At 44.8% G+C, this 22717-nt stretch overlaps 1 protein-coding gene across 7 annotated transcripts in view; it reads left to right on the top strand.

Moving 5' to 3' along the window:
* nfixb (nuclear factor I/Xb) overlaps positions 1-22717 on the top strand; it is a gene marked incomplete at its 3' end in the record, with an annotated part of 223388 nt that overhangs the window by 175977 nt on the left and 24694 nt on the right. For all 7 annotated transcript variants that reach the window (XM_080722944.1, XM_080722940.1, XM_080722943.1 and 4 more), the window contains 4 exons: positions 10871-10936; positions 14648-14722; positions 16722-16842; positions 19961-20091. In XM_080722944.1, coding sequence (XP_080579070.1) covers positions 10871-10936; positions 14648-14722; positions 16722-16842; positions 19961-20091 — 393 coding nt within the window. The remainder of the gene's footprint in view (positions 1-10870; positions 10937-14647; positions 14723-16721; positions 16843-19960; positions 20092-22717) is intronic.

Genomic DNA, 22717 nt, shown 5'->3' with positions numbered 1-22717 from the left:
CCAACAGTCCATTAAAGGCAAAAGGATATCACATCGGCAGAATGTGTTTGAAAGCACGCGATCACGAAAGCAAAAGTGTCCCTGGTAAAAGTTAGTTCTCTGTAACTGTCGTCTCATCATCCTGCGTAGCTAGAGTCTCGTCCGCAGCACCTGGAGTCTTGAACTTATCCTTGCAAAAGGCCAGAGCTTCCTTGGGTGAGTTGAAAGTAGAAGTCGCCTCATCCACGGTTATCCAGAATTTGCTCGGGTGCCTTATTCCGTATTTAACTCCTTCCGCGGTGATGGAACGTAGGAATTCCTTTACTGGCCCGAAAGCTGCCCTTCTCTTTGATGTTTCAGCAGACCAGTCGGGGAAAATATACACCTTTTTGCCATTGTATGTCAGTTGGCCTGCTTTCCTGGAGAGCTGGAGTATGCGTTCCTTTACCCGGAAAAAATGGATCCTTGCCAGGAAAGCCCTTGGCTTATCAGAACGTGGATTGCCGGTCCGATGAGCACGATCCACCTCCGGGGGGGAGTCGGGAAACTCGTCGGGGAATGTTTTCTGCAAAAAAGACTGGATAAAGGCCACTGGGTCAGCCTTTTCTAGCCCAGGAGAGATCCCAATCACTCTTATGTTGTTCCTACGACTCCGGTCTTCTGCTATGACGAGCTTCTCCTCCAGATTAGCACATCTTCTCTCCAATTCAGTGATACACATCTGCAAACTGTCCATGGAGGAACCAAAGTTCTCAATGGCCTCCCCATGTTCAGCCACGGTCGTGTTCAGCGTGGCGACTGCAGGACGCAGCTCCTTTCCGAAGTCATCAATCTTCTTCAGTAATTTCTTCTCCAAGCCAAGCATCATGGGTTGAATAAAACCATCCATAAACTCTTTCAGTGATTCCTTGAGGACCTCGCGCAGCATGCTCTTTGTAACCGGAGCGTCAGCGTCGCCCTGCATTGCGCCGGCCATGTTGTCGGCGTTTGCGGTCGGAGACCTGGTACTCCTCGACCTCGTGTTAATCGTATTCGGCATGAAACACGAAACAACTGCAAAAACAGACGCTCACCAGTGTTTTGGGCGTTTAAAGTCTCAAAAGAACTATAAAGGCAGTAAAAAATGGGCTTAAAAAATGTGAAAACTATGCACCTCCACAGAGCTCAACAAACGCGTCCTACTCGGTCGCCATCTTGTCGGAACTCCCGACCTTTCACTCTGTACTTAACTCATACTCTGCGATCCCTGTCGAAACCGGAGATTTCCCGCTGTACCACTCTGCGATGCCCGAGGAGCCCGAAGATTGAATTAGCTTTAATCATTATGAAACGATTTAGGCCCGCCCCCTAACTGTATCCGGTCGTATTTCCCGTTTGGACCGGATCTAGGTTTCCATATCCGGTCTGACGTCCAATCGCAGCTCCGTTCGCATAGCTTTTCATTGTAAACAAGTGAGCTGACTGCATGGCCATAGAATGGCATTATTATTATTATTATTATTTTTGTAGCTGTTTGATTCCTCTACCCGCCTGGCATATGATCTGCACACATATCGTCTGCTATGTGCGCGAACATGTCCACGTGTTACCATAGCGCACAGCTGGCTTTTTCCAATGTTTTTTCATGTAAACACTGGCGGATAAGCAGGGATACAGCGTGGCAATGGATATGTCTATTTCAATGGTTTTTTTTTTATTCGAAAGCCACCGAGTCTACACATCTACTAGATGAGTCTCGCACAGATTGTGCACGATGCGTGCGCGTGCCCACGTTAAAAGGTAAGGACAATTTGGCAGCTGCTTAGTACAGCTATGTTTAAAATGGCAGCAAAATTGTTAATCTGCTATTTTCCCCCTCTACACCAAACCTCTTTGCCGAAAATAGCCGATCTACAAGCTCACAATGCCTCGCAGTGCGAGGCGCTGTGAGCTTGTATAAAATGCAAATATGTTATCCCTGTGTATTTTTGGTTTCTTTCTGAAAGCTGAAAGCCTCTGGATCAAAAGGCCCAATTGAAATATACCGCTTTAATGACATCATAAAATCATACCCTCCCCTTTTTTTCCCATTCAGCAACAGCTGTGGGTGTGGCTAATTTCAGCTGGGTCACCACCCACCTGAAAACCAGGTATACTTAGTGAACAGGTGGGTATGGCCACATAAAAACACAATTTTAACACTTTCTGTACGCTTTAAAAAAAGGGGGGGAAAATCCTCCAAGTATAATCATAATACTTGATGATCATGTTTGTTTGTCATCATGTTGATTTATTAGTTGTTGTTTTTTTAAGATTTGTATACCTTTATTGATAGGACAGTAGACTAACAGGAAATGGGGAGAGAGATGGGGAGTGACATGCAGCAAAGGTCGCCGGGATTGGGACTCGAACCTGCGACCGCTGTCAGGCATCAAAGCCTATGTGCTATGCGCCTGGATCGGTAGGCCAGCGGGCGCCCCGATTTATTAGATTTTTTAGGAAGAATGTGTACCGGTATCTCTTTTTAGCACCAAAGCCCTTGGCTCTCTGAAAGCCCAGGCCTGCAGCATCTCAGTGTGGCTTCCCTCCACCAGCCGTCGTCAATTTTAACATCCCAGCCGTTGTTTTTTATCTTGGGCGTTTGACTGTTGATGTTGATTTTTACAGTCAGCCATCAGTTTAAAATCCCCTCCAGTTAGTGCACATTAGATTACAGGGGCCCTGTTTGCTCATGTGCGCCTGTGATGCACAAACAAACACTCTAAGCCGCTCGGCAAATAAACAAAAAAAAAGTGCCTATTTGTGTGTGCAAAGCGCACTCGTATATGAATATGCGCATGGTAAATGAGTCCATTAGCGCTGGCACTGGGACACGGTGCGTATTAAACCAGTCAGAGTGTGTGTATAATTCCACGTTCAAGTGTCTCTATGATTTGTGTGCGCGTGCGTGCATGCTTTCATGCGTGCTTTCGTGCTTGCGTGTGTGCGAACACAACTGTGTGTGGGTATCTACAGTATATTTATGTAGGCATTTTAATGTGTGTGTGTGTGTGTGTGTGTGTGTGTGTGTGTGTGTGTGTGTGTGTGTGTGTGTGTGTGTGTGTGTGTGTGTGTGTGTGTGTGTGTGTGTGTGCGTGCGTGCGTGCGTGCGTGCGTGCGTGCGTGCGTGCGTGCGTGCGTGCGTGCGTGCGTGCGTGCGTGCGTGCGTGCGTGCGTGCGTGCGTGCGTGCGTGTGAGATTAATGGATTGATCAGTGGGTGTGATTTGACTGTGTGTATTTTAGCCTAGGTGTGAGTTATTAGCCTCTGTCTGTATCAGTGGTGTGATAAATGCATAGGGAGTGTTAACTTTTGTGTGCACATTCTGGAAGTATATATCAGCACTGTCTGTATACTGCAGCATGTTGACCTGGCGACATAATGAACTCGCTGTGTGTGTGTGATTGGAGTGATAGCCTTTAATAGAGTATCTGTGTGTGTGTGTGTGTGTGTGTGTGTGTGTGTGTGTGTGTGTGTGTGTGTGTGTGTGTGTGTGTGTGTGTGTGTGTGTGTGTGTGTGTGTGTGTGTGTGTGTGTGTGTGTGTGTGCGTACGTGCATGCGTGAGCATACTGTATTATCTCAGCTGGAGTGTGCAGGGGGCCTTGGGGCGACTGTGCGCAGGAGATAAGGATGAGCACGGTTCATCTGTGTTTAAACGTCTTTGTAGTGTGTGTGTGTGTGTGTGTGTGTGTGTGTGTGTGTGTGTGTGTGTGTGTGTGTGTGTGTGTGTGTGTGTGTGTGTGTGTGTGTGTGTGTGTGTGTGTGTGCGTGCGTGCGTGCGTGCGTGCGTGCGTGCGTGCGTGCGTGTGTGTGTTGCATATGTGTATAGTGAATGTGTGTACACAAAGACACATATTAAGCATGTATGCCAGTTTACTTGCACAAAATGTGTACGCACAGTGTATACACGTTAAATGTATCCATTTGTGGCTATGACAGTGTACAAATGTAACCAAATGGACCTATGGGAAATCCTCCTGTCTGTTTGAGGCTGGGTGGCAGAGATAGTTCTTCCTGGTGGACAAACAAGCAAGGGTTCATATGGTTCCATTTGTACACTGTCAGAGTTACAGACACCCCCCCCCCCCTCCCCAAAGGAACCCACAGAGTCCCTGGAATCCACTTTGCGAACCACTGGTGTAGAAGACTACTCGTAGCCACAATGCAAAACGTTTGTTTGTTTGTTTTTTACGATAAGAAACCAACGTTTCAACCAGACAAAGTTTTCGATCCCTGATGAAGACCTTTGTGTCAAAATGTTGGTTTCTTCTTATCATTTAAAAAAGCGACTACGAGTAGTCTTTCCTCATCCCAATTTTTGGTCCGACTTAGGGTTAGGGTTAGGTTTAGGGTTAGGACTAAGTTTAGGCATAGTTTTACTGAGGTTAGGGTTAGGGTTAAGGTTAGGTTTAGGCATAGTTTTACTAACAGCTTAGTCGTCTGACTAATGGGACGTTGGAGCAATGGGGTGTCGGAACAACGCTACGCACTCGTCGTAACAGAGATAGTTCCTGGTAGCCATCTGGGCTGCTATAGCAGCAGTCGTATAACATAGATAGGTCCTGGTAGCAGCAGTCGTAGTAACAGAGATAGGTCAGCAGAGATAGGTCCTGCTAGCAACAGTCGTAGTAACAGAGATAGGTCCTGCTAGCAGTAGTAGTAGTAACAGTAGGAGCTCTAATAATGGACAGCCTCTCTATTGTTTTCAGTGAGAGAGGAGCATCTTCTCACCCTTTGATTAACTCGCCCTTGCTCAAACTCCCTTTGTTCCTCTACAGGCGCCCCTGGGCCATTCACTGACACACACACGCACACACACACGCACGCACACACACACACACGCACACGCACACACATACACACATGCAGGCATGCATGCAAACACACGTGTGCACACGCATACATACACGCACACAAGCCCACAAGCACACACACTCACACTCGTATAATCGCTCTCCAGCTGAGGAAACAAATCCCTGTTAATTTACCTTATAATGGGATTGAAGGGTGATGTTCAGTACCAGAGCTTCATCCTCCACTACTCCATCTTATAATGGGATTGAAGGGTGATGTTCAGTACCAGAGCTTCATCCTCCACTACTCCGCTCCTGTCATCTATTTTCTTCCCTTTATCGCTTGAGTATGGTTCACATTTCACACTATCATTGATCATAAAGGTATCTATCTATCATTGCCCTCTACAACAAACAAGACACAAACGTATTCCTCCATATTGTTCTTTTCATTGTTATACTTTCTTCTACTTTACTTTAGTTTTCTTTTTAACTTTAGCTTGGGAAAGAGGGGTGGGGTTATGCTGCTTTGGTTTTGCATTAGATGTAAACTCCCCCAGATCAATAGAGGGCCTCAATGAGTTACACTTTAGTCAGGAACATTCACGTCAAGTCATTTATAGCATAAATGGAATACAGTTAATCTTGGCATTTAAATGGCTCCGCGATAGGAGATGCTCCCTGAAATGTTGTGCAAGCTTTTCTGAGCATGCTAAGCAAAATCAGGGAACGCAAAGCAAGAATTGCAGAATAATAGCAATACATTGACATGTAACTTTGTCAAAATCACAGTATTTGAGCTTAACCTTGACATGTAACATATTTAAACAATCACAGTATTGAGCTTAACAACATTGACATGAACTTAGTCAAAATCACAGTATTTGAGCTTAACCACATTGACATGTAACTTAATCAGACAATCACAAGTATTTGAGCTTAGCCAGACTGATCGTGCAAAGGTGGAGGCTGGGGTGGAGGAGGCAGCAAGCAGCAAATGATTCTGAAGCTTCGGAAACGGAAACCAAGCATTGGTAGAGAAAGCAAGCCATATTTAAAGGAGCCTTCCCTACTGATTGAGAGCTTTGATTGGAATATGGCAGTCATGTGACATAACGACCAGCAGATATGTTAATGAGGTATGAGAACAGAGCTGACTGACATCTGACTACAGCTGAGCAGCGACTTGACTCCCATGTCCTGCATAAACTAACGCTGACGCTTCATGTGTTGATTTTAAACGCCTCTACCAAGTGACATCAACACCACATTCAAATGTAAGGCTTCTTGCCTTTTTACGTTTACATTTAACTTTTCATTTCTATTATCCAACAATCCTTTCGGATAGTATGACCTGTATCCAGTTAAATTCTGTCAATCACAGTGTTTTAGGTGTTGTCAAAGAGACTACTAGAATGGATTTTACACAGTGGGACTTGAAGGCTGAAGCGTAAAAAGATGCAAGATCTGGTATACATTGACTCGGTAGGAAAAGTCTGCGTGTTTACTTGGAAATTTAATTAATCCTTGTATTTGACCTTGGTGTTCATCCTCCCTAAATGAGAATTTACACATGTTGTTCATATTATCTCGGACTGAGCTGTCTTAGTCATTATTACCATAATCAAGCCTCTCCCGAATGGAATGAAAGGAGAGCTTTCATGTTGCAGAGGGACACACCTGAATACACTCAGCAGCAGCACAGTACAGTATGTCTTCACCGCTGGCATCCAGACGGCTCAAAGGAAAAAGGGCTAAAAAGATAAGAAGATAAATTTAGACGGACCATGAGCTGAGATAAGTCCTCGGTGATGATAGATTGATAGATTTGTACTATTTAATAAATCGTCAATGTCGGGCAGAAACTTTGAAATGTCCAAGTTTCAAATGTGTATCTTTTTTTCGGTAAAGTAAAGCCCTGCTTCATCATACAAGAGTGTTGCACAAGAGTAGTGAAAATAGCAGATCTACAAGCACACAACGCCTCGCGGTGCGAGGCGTTGTGTGCTTGTAGATCGGCTATTTTCACTATTTTAAATCATTTTCAAAATGATAAACCAAAACGGACAGTTTCGGACATACAAGGTTTCCACCTGACAACAACGAAATACCGGTGGAGAGATATGTATCTGGACTAAGGTCGCAGCCAGGGCAGAGCATGGCACCTTCACTGCAAGGGTCATGGGGTTTGATTCCCACTGTGGCCACCCGTGATAACAAAAAAAAAAAGAAGAAAGAAATACATGCACTCCAGACCCCATAAAGGGATTTGGATAAAAGTGTTTACCAAATGGCTCATGTTAAGTCTAGCGGTGAGTCCCAGGTGGCAGGCAGGTGAGACCCAGCCTGGCCCACAGCTGTGGTCGTGGCTCCATAGAGCAGAGAATGGATGAGGACGAGGCCTTGCCAGTCAGCTATATTATCATTCTCATCTTGCTTAATAGCTGGGCCAGACAGCAGCATGCCTGTGCGCGCGCACACACACACACACACACACACACACACACACACACACACACACACACACACACACACACACACACACGCTTCAATCGCTGCTCCTCATTAGGGACCTGACTACGACACGTCGACACGCTGTCGTGTCACTGTTGTCATGGCAACCGGTCACGAATTTCGATTATAGTCCGTTGTAGGGTAAGACGTATGTATGGCAGAGAGCCCCGAACAGCTTCTAGACATTTAAGGAGGAGTGAAATGAGCCACCAGCGTCATCTTACGCCTAATTTGTAGAATTGTATCGCTCAACGACAATAACGTTGTTTTCGTCGAGCGATTTGGGTGTTCAACGATGTATGAGCTGGCCTTTAGAGTGAGTGAGCATTGCCACCATAATAAAGGAGCCAGGCTTACGGCTTAGCTACGCTTCCTTTATACTCCGGCGTCGTGCCCCGAAAATAGCAGATCTACAAGCCAAGCTCACACGAAGCAATGGTGATGATGCATTGTACACCTGTAGATCATGGCGTGACACAGACGTGTAATGGGGTATAAATCAGACTTTATACAGTCAGAGTTCAAGTGAAGACTTCACCTTATTTGCCTTTGCATGAGAATGTGCTCTTGGCATGAGATGACAGACGGCGGCATGGATGATTTCCTCATGTTCTCCCATTCTCATCCTTCCTCATAACTTATCGATGTGCCTGACAGCCGTGATCCCCCCCCCCCCCCCCGCACCCTGCCTCTCGTTCTCCCCATGCTAGCTGGGTTGCATGCTTTGAGGTCCAGCAAACACCACGCTCTCAGGACTGCAGACACAAACGTCGCAGTGGTTTTATTTGCACCCCATTAGCACTATATATCCTCTGTAGGTCTTTTTATCTTCAGGACCTGTGGGTCTGTGTGTGTGCGTGCGTGCATGTGTGTGTCTGTGTGGTGTGTGTGTGTGCGTGCGTGCGTGCGTGTGTGTGTGTGCATGCGAGCGTGTGTGTGTGGGTGCACCGTCAGCTAGCAGGAATGCATTGGTACCGCCAAAGCTAAGATGGCTGCCAAGCGCTAAGATGGCTGCCAGGATTCCACAGAGCGACAGCATGAGAGAGAGGGAGAGGTAGGGAAGAGAGAAAGTGAGGGAGAGAGAGAACCGAAGGAGAAAGAGATGGACCCTGAGCGAACAAGCGTGTGGTGGGGATGGGGGCGGGGGGGAGTTGTTTAGGGGTGGCTGATGGGGATTTGGAGAGAAAAAAGAAAAAGAAACTCTATCCCCTGTGTTTTTGCTCTCCTTTTCGTCCCAAAGTGATGTAGTGATTTTGCCCCTTCTCCTTTTTGTTTTCCCAGCTTTGGCAGCGGGCGGACAGGGTGAATAGTGCAGCAGTTTACTGGCACTTCGTGTGCTGGCGCTATCCAAAATTAGGATGCTGATGGGGCTTAGAAGGAGCAGGGGCCGCGAGTGGAGGGGGCGGTTGGGGGGGCGTAGTACTGGAGGGTGGCGAGGGCACTGGCTGGCTGGCCGGCGGAGACTTGGCCCGGGACTGCCTTAAAGCTTCAGCTCTGTGGGCTAATTGTCCTGGATGATGGTATACAGTATATGATACGACCATAAAGCTTTGTGTGGTTGCGTGATGCAGCAGATGAGGAATGGTAGGTCGGCAGGGCCAAACCAGACCTGCCTACAGAGGCCTCTTGTCGCACCCCGTCGCCTGCCTGTCCGCGACGCTAGGGCATTAACAAAAAAGTCGACAAGTCAACTTCATTACACAAGTCGACTCCCACCAGAGAAAGTCGAAAGTCGAAGTTGAAAAAAAATAAACTTCTATTGTGAAAATAGCAGATCTACATTTGATGCGAGGCGTTGTGAGCATGTAGATCTGCTATTTTCACAATTTCTGCCTCTATATATTTGACAATTTGGACAATGTTTAATTTGCCATTTTAGAGGTATTAAAAAGTCCTTAAATTGGCACTTTAGAAATGTGAAGATACCCTCTATATACACTTAAACGTTATGTTGGTTTGTTTACAATTGAGAGAGAAAACAATGTTTCACATTAAGTTAATCATCTGGGGACCCCCCAAAATAATTGGGGGGTCGTGTGTGATGTGATGACGTCATCAAACAATAAAGTCGACTTCAACTCAACTTTTTACTGAGTCGAGTCGACTTGCAAAAATCACAAGTCGTTAATGCCCTAGCCTACAGAGGCCTCTTGTCGCACCCTGTCACCTGCCTGTCCCTATAGTCGTTAAGACGAAGAGACAAACATAGCCGTCCAAACAACGTCTAGGACCCAGTAAGCAGTGCAGAGAGACAGGGAGAGTGAGATAGAGAGAGACAGAGACAGGGAGAGAGCTGCCAATGTTATTTGGGACCTGTGTTTACTGTATCATGCCAAAGGCCTTTACTGAGATGGCCAAGCCGTGTGCCTGTGCCCAGTGGTAATAAAAGTACTCAATCGTAAAAGTATCAATACTGCAATATAGAAATACTCTGTTACAAGTAAAAGTCTGGAATAAAAAAAATGACTTAAGTAAAAGTACAAAAGTATTGGTTTACCAATTTTCTTACCAAAAGTCAAAAGTACAAAATGTTTGAAATAGTAAGGAAGTAAGTAAGCCCTGATTCAGTAGTGAGAGGCAGCTTGATGTATAAGTACACCCCCTGGACATGACGCTAGTATGTTGCAGGGACATACATCCAACCCTTGATGCTGAGTGCCAAGCAGGGAGGCACTGGGTCCCATTTTTCAGAGTCTTTGGTATGACCCGACCGGGGTTCGAACCCAGACAATCTAACCACAAGGCCTCTGAGCTGATTATAATGTACAGTATATCTGCAACAAGTAACTAGCAACTAAAGTTTTCAAATAAATGTAGTGGAGTAAAAGTACAATATTTGGATCTGAGATGTTGTGGAGTGAAGTAAAAGTACTGGAAATTTGAAATACTCACGCAAAGTACAAATACCTCAAAATTGTAATTAAATACAGTACTTAAGTAAATGTACTTAGTTATTTTACACCACTGCCTGTGTCCAGTGTGTCTCCCTCACAGGGAGAGAGAGAGACACACACACACACACACACACACACACACACACACACACACACACACACACACACACACACACACACACACACACACACACACACACACACACACACACACACACACACACACACACACACACACACACACACACAGAACGAGAAGGGAGAGGTGAGAGGTGTCCAGGAAGGAACAAAAATACGACAGGGAGAAATCTTCTGACTGTTATATTTTAATCTTACAATCACTCAACACTCAAAACGGAAGCTTTTGAAGTGTGCTGGAAAAGTGATCTTTCCTAACCATGGCGGTAGACTCCACAAGGAAAGCTCTGACCTTTTTTGATTTTCCATTTTATGACTTTGAAGATTCAACGTTGGCTGAAATACCAGCTTTTATCTCATACATTGACCTGCCTCTCGTTCGTAGACAGAAAGAAAGACAGAAAGAAATGCCTCTACAAAAGTGTTTCAGAACAGTTTCCTCTGATGCTGACCTGCCCCCTCACCTTGGGTAGTATCCAGACATCTGTATATTGCTTAACCATCTCTCTTTCTCTCTCTTTCTCTCTTTCACAGAACAATCAGGACAATCAGACAACTCGAACCAGCAAGGAGACACAGACATAAAGCCACCGCCCAATGGTGAGGAAACACACTCATTGCATGCTTGCACACACACGCACACGCACGCGCACGCGCACGCACACGGACACGCACACGCACACGCACACGCACACGCGCACACACACACACACACACACACACACACACACACACACACACACACACACACACACACTGTATATCAATTCCACTTCCTTTATACAGTATGCATATGCAGTACTCCCATGAACAAGCATCCTTTACATGAACCACATTAGCCCTATATACTTCACCGTAAAAACGAATTATAAGAATAGCCGCATTGTGTAATGATTAAGTCATTATTTTATTCCTTTTTCTTTTTTAAATGTGAACATTTTCACCTATAATGGCATGCCCCCAAAAATAGGGATTTACCCGGTTTGAAGGCGGTTATTAAGCCTTCATGCAAATGCATCCTTCGGAAAACTTTCAGACAAGCCCACCGCAATCACAAACACGCACACGCTCTCTCTCTCTCTCTCTCTCTCTCGCTCACATACTGTACTGTTACACACACACACACACACACACACACACACGTACACAATAGCCCAACACACAGGCCCCTCTGTGTGAGCGTGTGTCCCGGCGGAGTTGGGTCTAAGTTTATTATAGTAAGGAGAGCTGATGGGGGCTGTGCTGCGATGTGTGGCGGGCCACTCATAAATCACACTGACGTTATTGGAAGATGGGAACCACATGGCCGCTGCCGAGCTCAGCGCTGACCTCATGCGCCGTCCCCGCTGTGGTTAACCCTGGAGGGAGGGAGGGAGGGAGGGAGGGAGGGAGGGATGGAGCGGGGGTGGAAAAAAGTAATCGCATTTTGTACTTAAGTGAAAGTATCAATACTGCAATGTATAGAAATACTCTGTTACGAGTAGAAGTCCGGAATTCAAAATGTCAGTGAAAGTGTTGACGTCAAAATGTACTTAAAGTACCAAAAGTAAAAGTACAGAATATTTGAAAATAGCACATCTACAAACTAAAGTTTTCAAATAAATGCCGAGGAGTAAAAGTTCAATATTTAGATCTGAGATGTAGTGGAGTAGAAGTAAAAGTATTGGAAATTGGAAATACTCAAGCAAAGTACAAATACCTCAGAATTGTACTTAAGTACAGTTCTTAAGTAAATGTACTTAGTTACTTTACATCACTGAGAGAGAGAGTGGGGCAGAGAGACAGGGGAGAGCAGGGACTATAAGGGATGTCGATAAAGAGGGAGGGAGAGACGCATAGTGATGGATGGATGCATGGAGGAGGGAGGGAGGGACGGGCGAGGTATAGGGAGAGAGAGAGAGAGAGTAATGGATGTGGAGAGGAAATGGATGTAGGGATGGTGCAGAGGGTGGAGAAGAGGGAAGACAGCGGGAGAGAGAGAGGATGGAGCATAGAGAGGGATAGGGACGAATGGGAGGAGAGAGAGAGAGAGAGAGAGAGAGAGAGAGAGAGAGAGGGGAAGAGGGGGAAAACGGAGAACAAATGAGAACATGGAGGGAGGAAGAGAAGAGGAGGAGTGGGGTGGAGAAGGGCGTGGATTTAAAACTCACTCACCCGTGGAGTCGAGGACATCCTACTATATAGTCGTTGTCGGGTGGAAACCTTGTATGTCCAAAAGCGTTCGTTTTGTATCATTTAAAAAAAATGAACTAAACTAGTGAAAACAGACGATCTACAAGCACACAACGCCTTGCACCGCGAGGCATTGTGTGCTTGTACTGTAGATCGGCTGTTTTCACTACTTTTGTGTGACGGCCTTGTCTGATGAAGCAGGGCTTTACTTTGCGGAAAAAACATACACATTTGAAACTTGGAGTTACGAGGTTTCTGCCCGACAGTGACGATATAGACACAGCAAATACGACTGGACATATGGATGTGGACAGTTCACAGAGTTCACACACACACGCACACGCACGCACACACACACACACACACACACACACACACACACATACACACACACACACACACACACACACACACATACACACACACACACACACACACACACACACACACACACACACACATACACACACACACACACACACACACACACACGCACACACACACACACACACACACACACACACACACACACACACACACACACACACACACACACACACGAAACTGCACATGGGGAGTCTGACAAAACTTCAGAACAGAACAGCATGCACAAACATGGCTGAGCCAATCGGTGCGGCCGTCATGACATCATATAGATAAACACGCTCTATAGCAGAACCCTCTGGCACACTGGCTGCCCACAGGACCACATATGTCAACATTCGAGATGTGTGTGCGCGGCCTGCGCGCGCGCGCGCGCGTGTGTGTGTGTGTGTGTGTGTGTGTGTGTGTGTGTGTGTGTGTGTGTGTGCGTGTGCGTGCGCGTGCGTGCGTGCGTGCGTGCGTGTGCGTGCGTGCGTGCGTATGCGCGAGCGTGTGCAACTTTTATACTTGGTGTGAACGCAGTTCAATGCACTTATGTATGTGTGTGGCATTTGTGCATGTAATGCTATGCACACACATACGTGCACATGCATACACCTTCATGATTATAGCCCTGCATGTGTGTTTGATATGTGCACAGACGGAGCAGGGAACACATTGTGTAGCAGGCGTCTGTGTTGGGCTCGTATTCCCCCGTTGGACACAGACAGGCGGGCCATGTGTGTTGGACTGTCAGCAGTCAGGAGAACCTGTCTAGAGGCTTGATTTGATAAGTGTGTGATACGTCCAACCAGAGGCCTGTCCTATCTTATGGAAAACACATGGCCCCATTGGATGACACCAGCCGTCTATCTGCTTTTTCCATGTGTTTTTCAACCGCGTCCGTCTTCGTGTGCGTGCGTGCGTGCGTGCGTGCGTGCGTGCGTGCGTGCGTGCGTGCGTGCGTGCGTGCGTGCGTGCGTGCGTGCGTGCGTGTGTGTGTGTGTGTGTGTGTGTGTGTGTGTGTGTGATTCCTCTCTGCATGTTGTCTGTGTTAAAGCCACATACTGCAGTGGTTCCTAAACTTTTTCGCCCGTGTCCCAAAGAGAAATTAGACGTTTGCCCGGAACCCAAACAAGTGAAAACAGCAGATCGCACCACGTTGTGAGCTTGTAGATTGGCTATTTTCACTACTTCTTCTTCTTTGATTTTATGGAATTCTATTTTTTGGAATAATTAATTTTGAAATAATTAAAAACAAAAGGGAAAGAAAATAAAGGGGATATTTCATCGCGACCCATAAAAATTGGTCCGCGACCCCACATATGGGTCCCGAGTCTGACCCACTGTTTGGAAACCAGTGACATACTGTACAGTATGTGCTGTATACTGTGTACGTCTGTCCTGTTGATGTTAACCACTTAAACCCTATACTTAGTTGACCAGGAGTCCCCCGGACCAGGAGTCCTGTTTCCACTGCACACTAAATACCTTCACCGAATATAGACGATCTACCGTACAAGCTCACAATGCATCGTGCTGCATTGTAGATTGCCTATTGTCACTGAATGTTTGCCTCAGAATTGTAACGCTAACGTTCATGATGCGGTTAAATGATACGCATTAAAATCCTCTGTGCTGATTTAACCATTTGTACAGTCTCTGCGTTAGATGAGCACTGAGGATTTGATCTAGTGTCTAGTATGTGTACTACTACTTCTATGAATATGGGCATGTCTTTGTAACCCTCTCACACGCTCCTCTCCTGCTCCCCAGGGCACTTGAGTTTCCAGGACTGCTTTGTGACTTCTGGGGTGTGGAACGTTGCCGAGCTGGTCCGCGTGTCACAGAGTGAGTCACTACTATAATTTCCTCCGTCGGTCTCCCTGCAGACGACACACTCCCACTTCACTCTCCCTCTCCCTGTCACTCCCGATACATTCTCTTTCACTCTTTCACAGCCTTTCACAGTCCAGGGGCGTCACAAGGGGGGGGGGGGCCCTAGTAACTTTAGCTATAGAAAAATAGCAGATATACAAGCTCACAGCACGGCACCGAGAGACCGAGTACCGCGCTGCGAGCTTGTACATCTGCTATTTTTGAAAAGTCGATAATGTGTGCAAATCTTTGAATATATATATTTTTAAGCCAACATTTGTAACTAAAATTTTGCTTCTGGGGGGTCCCTGGAACTAAATATTTTGAGATGGGGGTCCGTGGCCAAATACATATATCATCTTGGGGGTCCTTGAAAAGTTTGAGCACCACTGACATGGAAACATTTTTACAATTTTTCAAAAATAGCAGATCTACAAGCTCGCAGCGCGGCACTCGGTGCCGCGCTGTGAGCTTGTATATCTTTTCCAATAGTTAACATTCATGGGGGGCCCCGCAGTGAATCCTTGTACCCAGGGCCCAGAATTTGGTGTGACGCCCCTGCCTGAGTCACCGTAGTCTAATACTTTAATAGCAGGACTTACCCCAAGGCAGCCTCACTCAAACCCTGGCCTGTAGACCTGTTAAGTGGTCCATGAGTGGAACAGAGCGTTGAGTTTTCTAAACCAGTGATGAGTCAACGGGTTATAGTGAGCTAATGACTAATAACTTTATGGGCAACGTGTTATGTGCATCATGTGATACTACTTTCCCTTTTGCAAGGCTGGAGTGATCTACAGTACAATTGCCAGCCAAGTTGAGAGTAAAAATAGTCACTACTTTAAGTGCTGCTCAGGATTTTGCAATCACAGAATGAGACAATTGTTTAATATTGTGAATGTAATAAGTAAATAAATATGTATTTCAATAAGCCAAAAAAAAAAAAAAAAAATATTGATTGTCTACGTACTGTACATGACCTACTTACAGTAGAGGTCCGTCCTGATCTAGATCAGTGGTTTTCAACCAGTGGTCCCCAGCTAAATGATGGAGAGTTGGTGACCAAATGGACCCTTATAGATCTTTAACTCTTGAGAGTGTAAAATGAACCAGGATTTGGTTTCACTTTACGCTCTCAAGAGTAAAATTATTGTTAAACATCTGTATTACTATATTTACAATAACTCTACACAATTATAGAATGTAGAAGAATTTTTATTTTACTATGGCACACACAATTGTGGACGAATTCTTATCCAACAACAACAATATATTCTACGTTTTTGGGAGGCTAAATCTCATCTGTGGCTCAGATGCTGAATAAATAATGAATGGACGTTGATATGAAAAAGGTTGAAAAACCACTGATCTAGATACTGTAGATCAAAAAGACATGCTTGCCCATCTCATTAACATTCAGAATAACCGTTAGTATTTTTAGCTTTTAGTTTTTTCCATGAAAGTCCATTTAGGCCTAGAATGCTTTAACCAGTGAAAAATAGCAGATATACAAGCTCACAGCCACGCAGCGAGCTTGTAGATCTGCTATTTTTGAAAAAGTCATGAACATTTTTGAGATGGGGGTCCATGGCCAAATACATATCATTTTGGGGGTCCTTCACATGAAAAGGTTTGAGAACCACTGACATAGTAGTCTCTCAAGAGCAGACTAACTGAGGTCCATTTAAGTGAAAAGGACATTTTCTTTGACGATGGCTAGCCAGATTGCTGACATAGAAACAAAAAATCTTAGAAGGATTCCAAAGACACTTATAGAATCGGGTAAAAATTCTAATTTTCACGATACATTTTTTTAGCAGATCTACAAGCTCGCAGCGCGGCAACGTGAGCTTGTATATCTGCTATTTTTCAATAGTTAAAGCATAAAATAATGATAAACAATATAGTGTACCTATTCTGAATGGGTTAAAGTGTGTGGTTGTAATGTCTACCTACCTACCTCTCTCTCTCTCAGCCCCGGTCGCCACGGCGTCTGGTCCCAACTTCTCCCTGGCTGACCTGGACAGCCCTGGATACTACAACATCAACCAGGTGGCCCTGGGCCGCCGCTCCATAACCTCCACTCCCTCCACCAGGTACACACACACACACACACACACGCGCGCGCACGCACACGCGCACACGCACACACACACACACACACACACACACACACACACACACACACACACACAGTGGTGGAAAGAAATAACTGTATTCCTAAATAGTCTCCCCATTGTCTTATGACGAACTTACATTGCAAAGTGAAACAGCTCTTTTAGCACATAAATGAATGAATAAAAACAATGTGAATTCTCCAAACAAAACTTTTTTTTTTATAAAAATGTTAACTTTCTGTTGAATTTACTATTTGAATTAGGATGTGGATCGGACATTTAAACAAATGCCAGGTTTTCTAATGTTATACATTGAATGTTGTACATTGACAGAATCTTGTTTTCATTTGTGTACAAACTGATTTCAATGTTCAATGGAACTAATCTTTTGGATTTTATTTTGGATTATACATTTTTAAATGATCCATTTAACTATGGAAGATACCTTTGCAATATTTGTTACATCATGACACCAAAGTGTCATTTTGCTTTATTAAAAGAGAGAATGTAAAAAATGTTTGCACACATAGAGCACACGCATGCACATCTCCAAACTCATGTACTGTATACGTACATCCACACAAAAATGCACATGCACACATACACACATACACATGAGTGAAGCATTACTCTATCATCAGGATAGACACAGGAGGACACATTGGAAAGGAAACAAAACTCACACATGTGTGCGCACACACACACACACACACACACACACACACACACACACACACACACACACACACACACACACACACACACACACACACACACACACACACACACACACACACACACACAGGCTTTGCACTGACATTTCACTGTTTCTGTACTAATACTTGGTTCTTATGCCTGATTTCTACTGTCATATGATGATGTCAGCACATGACATGGCCGTACGACGCAGTATGAAGCATTAACTCTCTAATCTCTATATGTTCTATACTTAACACTCTATGAATGAAGCATTATCTTTCTAATCTTCTCTGATGTATGTTCTTTACTTAACACTCTATGAATGAAGCATTATCTTTCTAATCTTCTCTGATGTATGTTCTTTACTTAACACTCGGCCTGCTCTGCTTTTTCAATCTCTTCTTCTTTTCTCTTCTTCCTCACTAATCCCTCCTCTTCTCCCGTTCTTCTTTTCCCCAAATTGTCCTTCACATTGTCTGTGTATTTTCTTTGGCCTTTTGTCTCTGTTTTTCCTGCCCCCCACCCACCCCATCATTCTGGTACTTTCTCTCCCCCCTCACACACACTCTCATTCTCTCCTTCTTGTTTTCTGTCGCTACTTTTTCGCTGCAGGACTGAAATGGAGCTTTATGCCAGTCTCCCACGGAGGTAGTTACACTCAATGCAGACTATCTCCCCTGATACTAATGTAATACAGACCCCCGGATCACACTCGCACAAAGCCACACAAACATTAACGCACGTGCGCACACACACACACACACACACACACACACACACACACACACACACACACACGCGCACACCCACGTGTACGTGTTCACTCTACACCTACAGATACAGTATGCACTTAAACATGCACAAGCAAGCATGCATGTGCACTTACACGCGCACATTATGTTTGCACATAAGTATACGCAGTTAATGCACACAAATACACATGTGCGCATGCACACGCGCACACACACACACACACACACACACACACACACACACACACACACACACACACACACACACACACACACACACACACACACAACCCACACAAAGATTCGCAATGATCCACTGTACATTCAAAACCCCCTTATTTTTATTGGTCACAGATGTACGAGTCCATATGAATCCGCAATCACACACAAGAATGTGCCCCGCCATCACCACGCACACTTTATACACACAGTCTCCAGTGTGAGGCTGCTTGGGGCTGTTATGGATACAGCATGTTAAATAAACCCTGCCCCTATGCTTGTGTTCTCTCTAAGGTCTCGTTGCTTTGTCCCCTCAGCTAAAACACAATATCCCCACAACCCTGAAGGGAAACATTAACATTTACAATTTTCACTTGGTTATTTTTCTACTCCGGCTTCTTGTTTAGGAGTAAAAAATCACCCCATTTCTCCTCCAGTATCTGTGAAATGGCTTGTTTGTGCTGCTGGCACTCCTAACCGAAACAAAGCTGCACCATTAACCATAAGGTACCCATTAGTAATGTCCCTTGATTTCATTGAGGAAATGCAAACAATACTCAAAGCCATCTGAAGTCATTTCTGCTTCGTTAAAAATCACTGCAGGGAGAGAGAGACAGGATACAGAGGTCAGTGAGAGGGGACAGCACGTGACCACGGTCCTAAGTTGTTGTCTTTATTAGAAGTCATGGCGTAATGGCGTCATGCTTATGCAGTATGGCCGCTAAACCTGTTAAATCACCAGGGGGAAAAGTGAGAAGTAAAAATATCCAACTAAAATTAAAAAATGGCAAAAGGTTTCCTGCCAAAAAAACACGTTGAACCCTTCCTCTCCCCTGTCTACCGTACATTCTACACAGTGTTAATTTAACCATTTGTAAATCAGAGATTGTACAAATGTAACCAAATGGACCCTCCTCCAGTTCAATTTGGTTTCATTTGTATACACTAGGACATTCACCAAATATTCGAATATTCGAACATCAAAGTCACTATTCCACGTTTTCACCGAAGTCGAATATTCGCGTATTATTACATATTTGAACTGGGGACCCCCACCCTGACAAACACTTGGAATTGTAGGTATTAATGTGACTCGATTCCACAGATAAATATTGTGAAAATAGCCGATCTACATGCTCACAACGCCTCGCAACGCGAGGCGTTGTGAGCATGTAGATCGGCTATTTTCACAATGTTTGCCTCTAGCTTACTTAATATTTGACAGTTTGGCCAGTCCTGTCGAATATTCGACTATTCGAATACTTTGAGGTCGAATAATTCGAATACTAAAAATCGCTATTCGTGAATGCCCTAGTGTACACTCATCAGTGTTGAATACAATTGAACACTGACGATTCTTCTTACGGTGGACCACAGTTACAGTATATGAACGCGGCTCATACTCTGTTCTCTTCTGGTCCGTGCAGCTCCAACAAGCGCAAGTCCATCGACGACAGTGAGATGGAGAGTCCGGTGGACGATGTGTTCTACTCGGGACGTTCCCCCGCAGCTGGCAGCAGCTCTCAGTCCAGCGGTTGGCCTAATGACGTGGATGCAGGTACAGTCAAGTCCCCGACGCCACACACGTTCACATACCGTAGCTGTGCCACTGGAGGTGGCCTCACAGGTCTTCACACAGCGTTGTTGTAAGATTTCACTGAAAACAATGACTTTGATTACCGTAGTAATTACCTTCACCTTGAAAGGTGAAGCTATTCCAGTGTGCCTTTTTATTTTATTATATTATATATAATTAGAGACACTTTTTTCAAATGTACAACACATTTGTCTGCCTCATGAGAAGGGTTCTTCTCACATGACTAAGAAACTGAAATTATATAGGAATGGGCCTGATACCAACTCCAGTTCCTCCCTCCGTCCTTCCATTAACCCTCCATCCCTCCATCCACCCCGCCATTACTCAGCTGCACCGCATGACACTCTTTGAGGCCTGATGCTACTACTAGGGAGGGTCCGCGGCCTGCGGACGCTTACGTAGCTCTGTGTTTACACTTGTGTTGTTGTCTGCAGATGCAGCACCACGTTCCACCCGAGGGGACCACAGTGTACACTAGTAGTGTCAGTTGTCTCGCACATACTTTCACTTCTTTCTGCACACACTTTTATCTATTCTGACAGTAACAACAGTTTCTTTTCCAAGAATCCCAAGCACATTCATCATTGGGTTGACTCGGTTTTTCCGACACGTTACAGATGCACATACAGTAGATGGACCTCCTCACACAAAGGGGCTGTGCACAACCTCTCCTCTAACGGTGCATTTTAACACCGGGCAACAGCCGTCCGTATTTCCCGGAAGTGCGTTATAGTCGAAAAGTGGGCGGAGGGACGTCGTCCAAAAACACGTAAATATTTTATCTTTAGGCAACATCGTCCGGCGATAGCCAATCAAATTCACGTGTTGCTTTGTTTACCCAATGGAGGACGTACGCTAATGACGGCAGGTGCGCCCACAAGGAGATTTTTATCCCCCCTGTTAAAACATAGGGTAACAGCGACCGTGTTTCTATTCTAGCACACGTGCAGTCACCGTAATAATGTACGTGCATGAAAGTCCTAAGGTCTGATATTTAAAATCATTTTGGTGACAAAATGTACATTGTATGATGATAGCCTACACTCGTGGCTACACGGCCACGGCAAGTGTAAATTGGCCTTTACTCCTCTTCACCTTACCTGGTGCAACCCCCCCTCCATCCACACACACACACGCACGCACGCACGCACACACGCACGCAGACCTCTGCATTGATGTATATGGGAGAGGGCGACGGGGGGGAATATTTTACATTTGTTTCAGCACTACATACTCGCTAGCAGACTACATTTCTTTACTTGAACCTATGTACTGTACAGTACATGAATGTGTGTGTGTGTGCATTGTATATGTGTGTGTGAGTCTAAACCTGTATAGCTTACACATTTCGGTCCCATCCTATTTTACAGTACACTTTAAGACAGAATAAAGTACACTTTAAGACAGAATAAGACAGAATAAAGCCATAATAAGAAATAATGTGTTGGTAATTAGAGCTAATATATTTGATTAGACAGCATAGCAGAAAGAGCGAATACGTTCTCTGGCACCGGCACCTGCCTCAGAACTGCCGCGGCAGACACTGCCACACGACCGGCAGTTAGACCGGCAGTCGAACTGCTGGTCGATGCCAGAGAATGTATTGGCTCTTTCTGCTATTCTGTCTTTGTTTTTATCTAATAAGATAATATTAGTTCTAATTACCAACACATTATTTCTTATTATGGCTTTATTCTGTCTTATTATGTCTTAAAGTGTACTGTAAAATAGGATGGGACCCACATTTCTTTAGGATAAATGTTCTGTTAGTGTCTGGTATATTTCTCAATACTATTTTCATTTAAGATTGACCAGCTAGTGAGGTCATCGCGTAAAACATTCCTACTTTGGAATGACACCCTCGCTGAAGGCGTTGTAATTTGTGGAGAGCAGGACGGAGGGATGTATTTAAATGCGGTTTAGTGCAGTCATCATCCTAACTTGTTCTTCTGTGCTCTGTGATTACTGCAGAAGAGCCACATCGCTCTCACACTGATGCCCATTGACAATATTCACATGGCAACAATTTTACCTTTACGTCATAACTAGGGATTGGGACGATAATCGTTATTATCATTTATCGTGATTAAAAAGCGCTCACAATAATCGTATCGCGGAGATTTCAATATGTCGTGAAATTGTCCTCCGTCATACGCTGGGATCAATGCACCTTTGATCCACTTAATCCCTTTACCTGTAAACATACATCAGACACTTTTTTTCACTCTACCAAATCTCTTTGCCAAAAAATAGACGATCTACAAGCTCACAACGTGTCGCACTGTGACACGTTGTGAGCTTGTAGTTCTGCTATTTTTTGGCAAACATTCTGCCCCAGAATATGGATGCAGGGGTTCAAGTGGTTGATAAAAGTGTCATTTTAACACATATGGTGCCAACCCCGAGTTTCCCGAGTTTGTATTGGTACTACCGCTGTGCCAACCCCGAGTTTCCCGAGTTTGGGCCGTTTTTGGAAAAAAAAAAAACTTTTTTCAATTTTTATTTTTTCAAAAATGTTTTTGGGACCTCCAGAAATGTATTAGGCATGATCGCGATCGCGAAATTGCATGTTTAACCCCCATACCAA

This window comes from Nannobrachium achirus (assembly GCF_963921795.1).
Source record: "Nannobrachium achirus genome assembly, chromosome: 4".
Taxonomy (NCBI): Eukaryota; Metazoa; Chordata; class Actinopteri; order Myctophiformes; family Myctophidae; genus Nannobrachium; species Nannobrachium achirus.
Note: the sequence above shows the minus strand (reverse complement) of the source record. Positions and strands in the feature narration are given on the sequence as shown.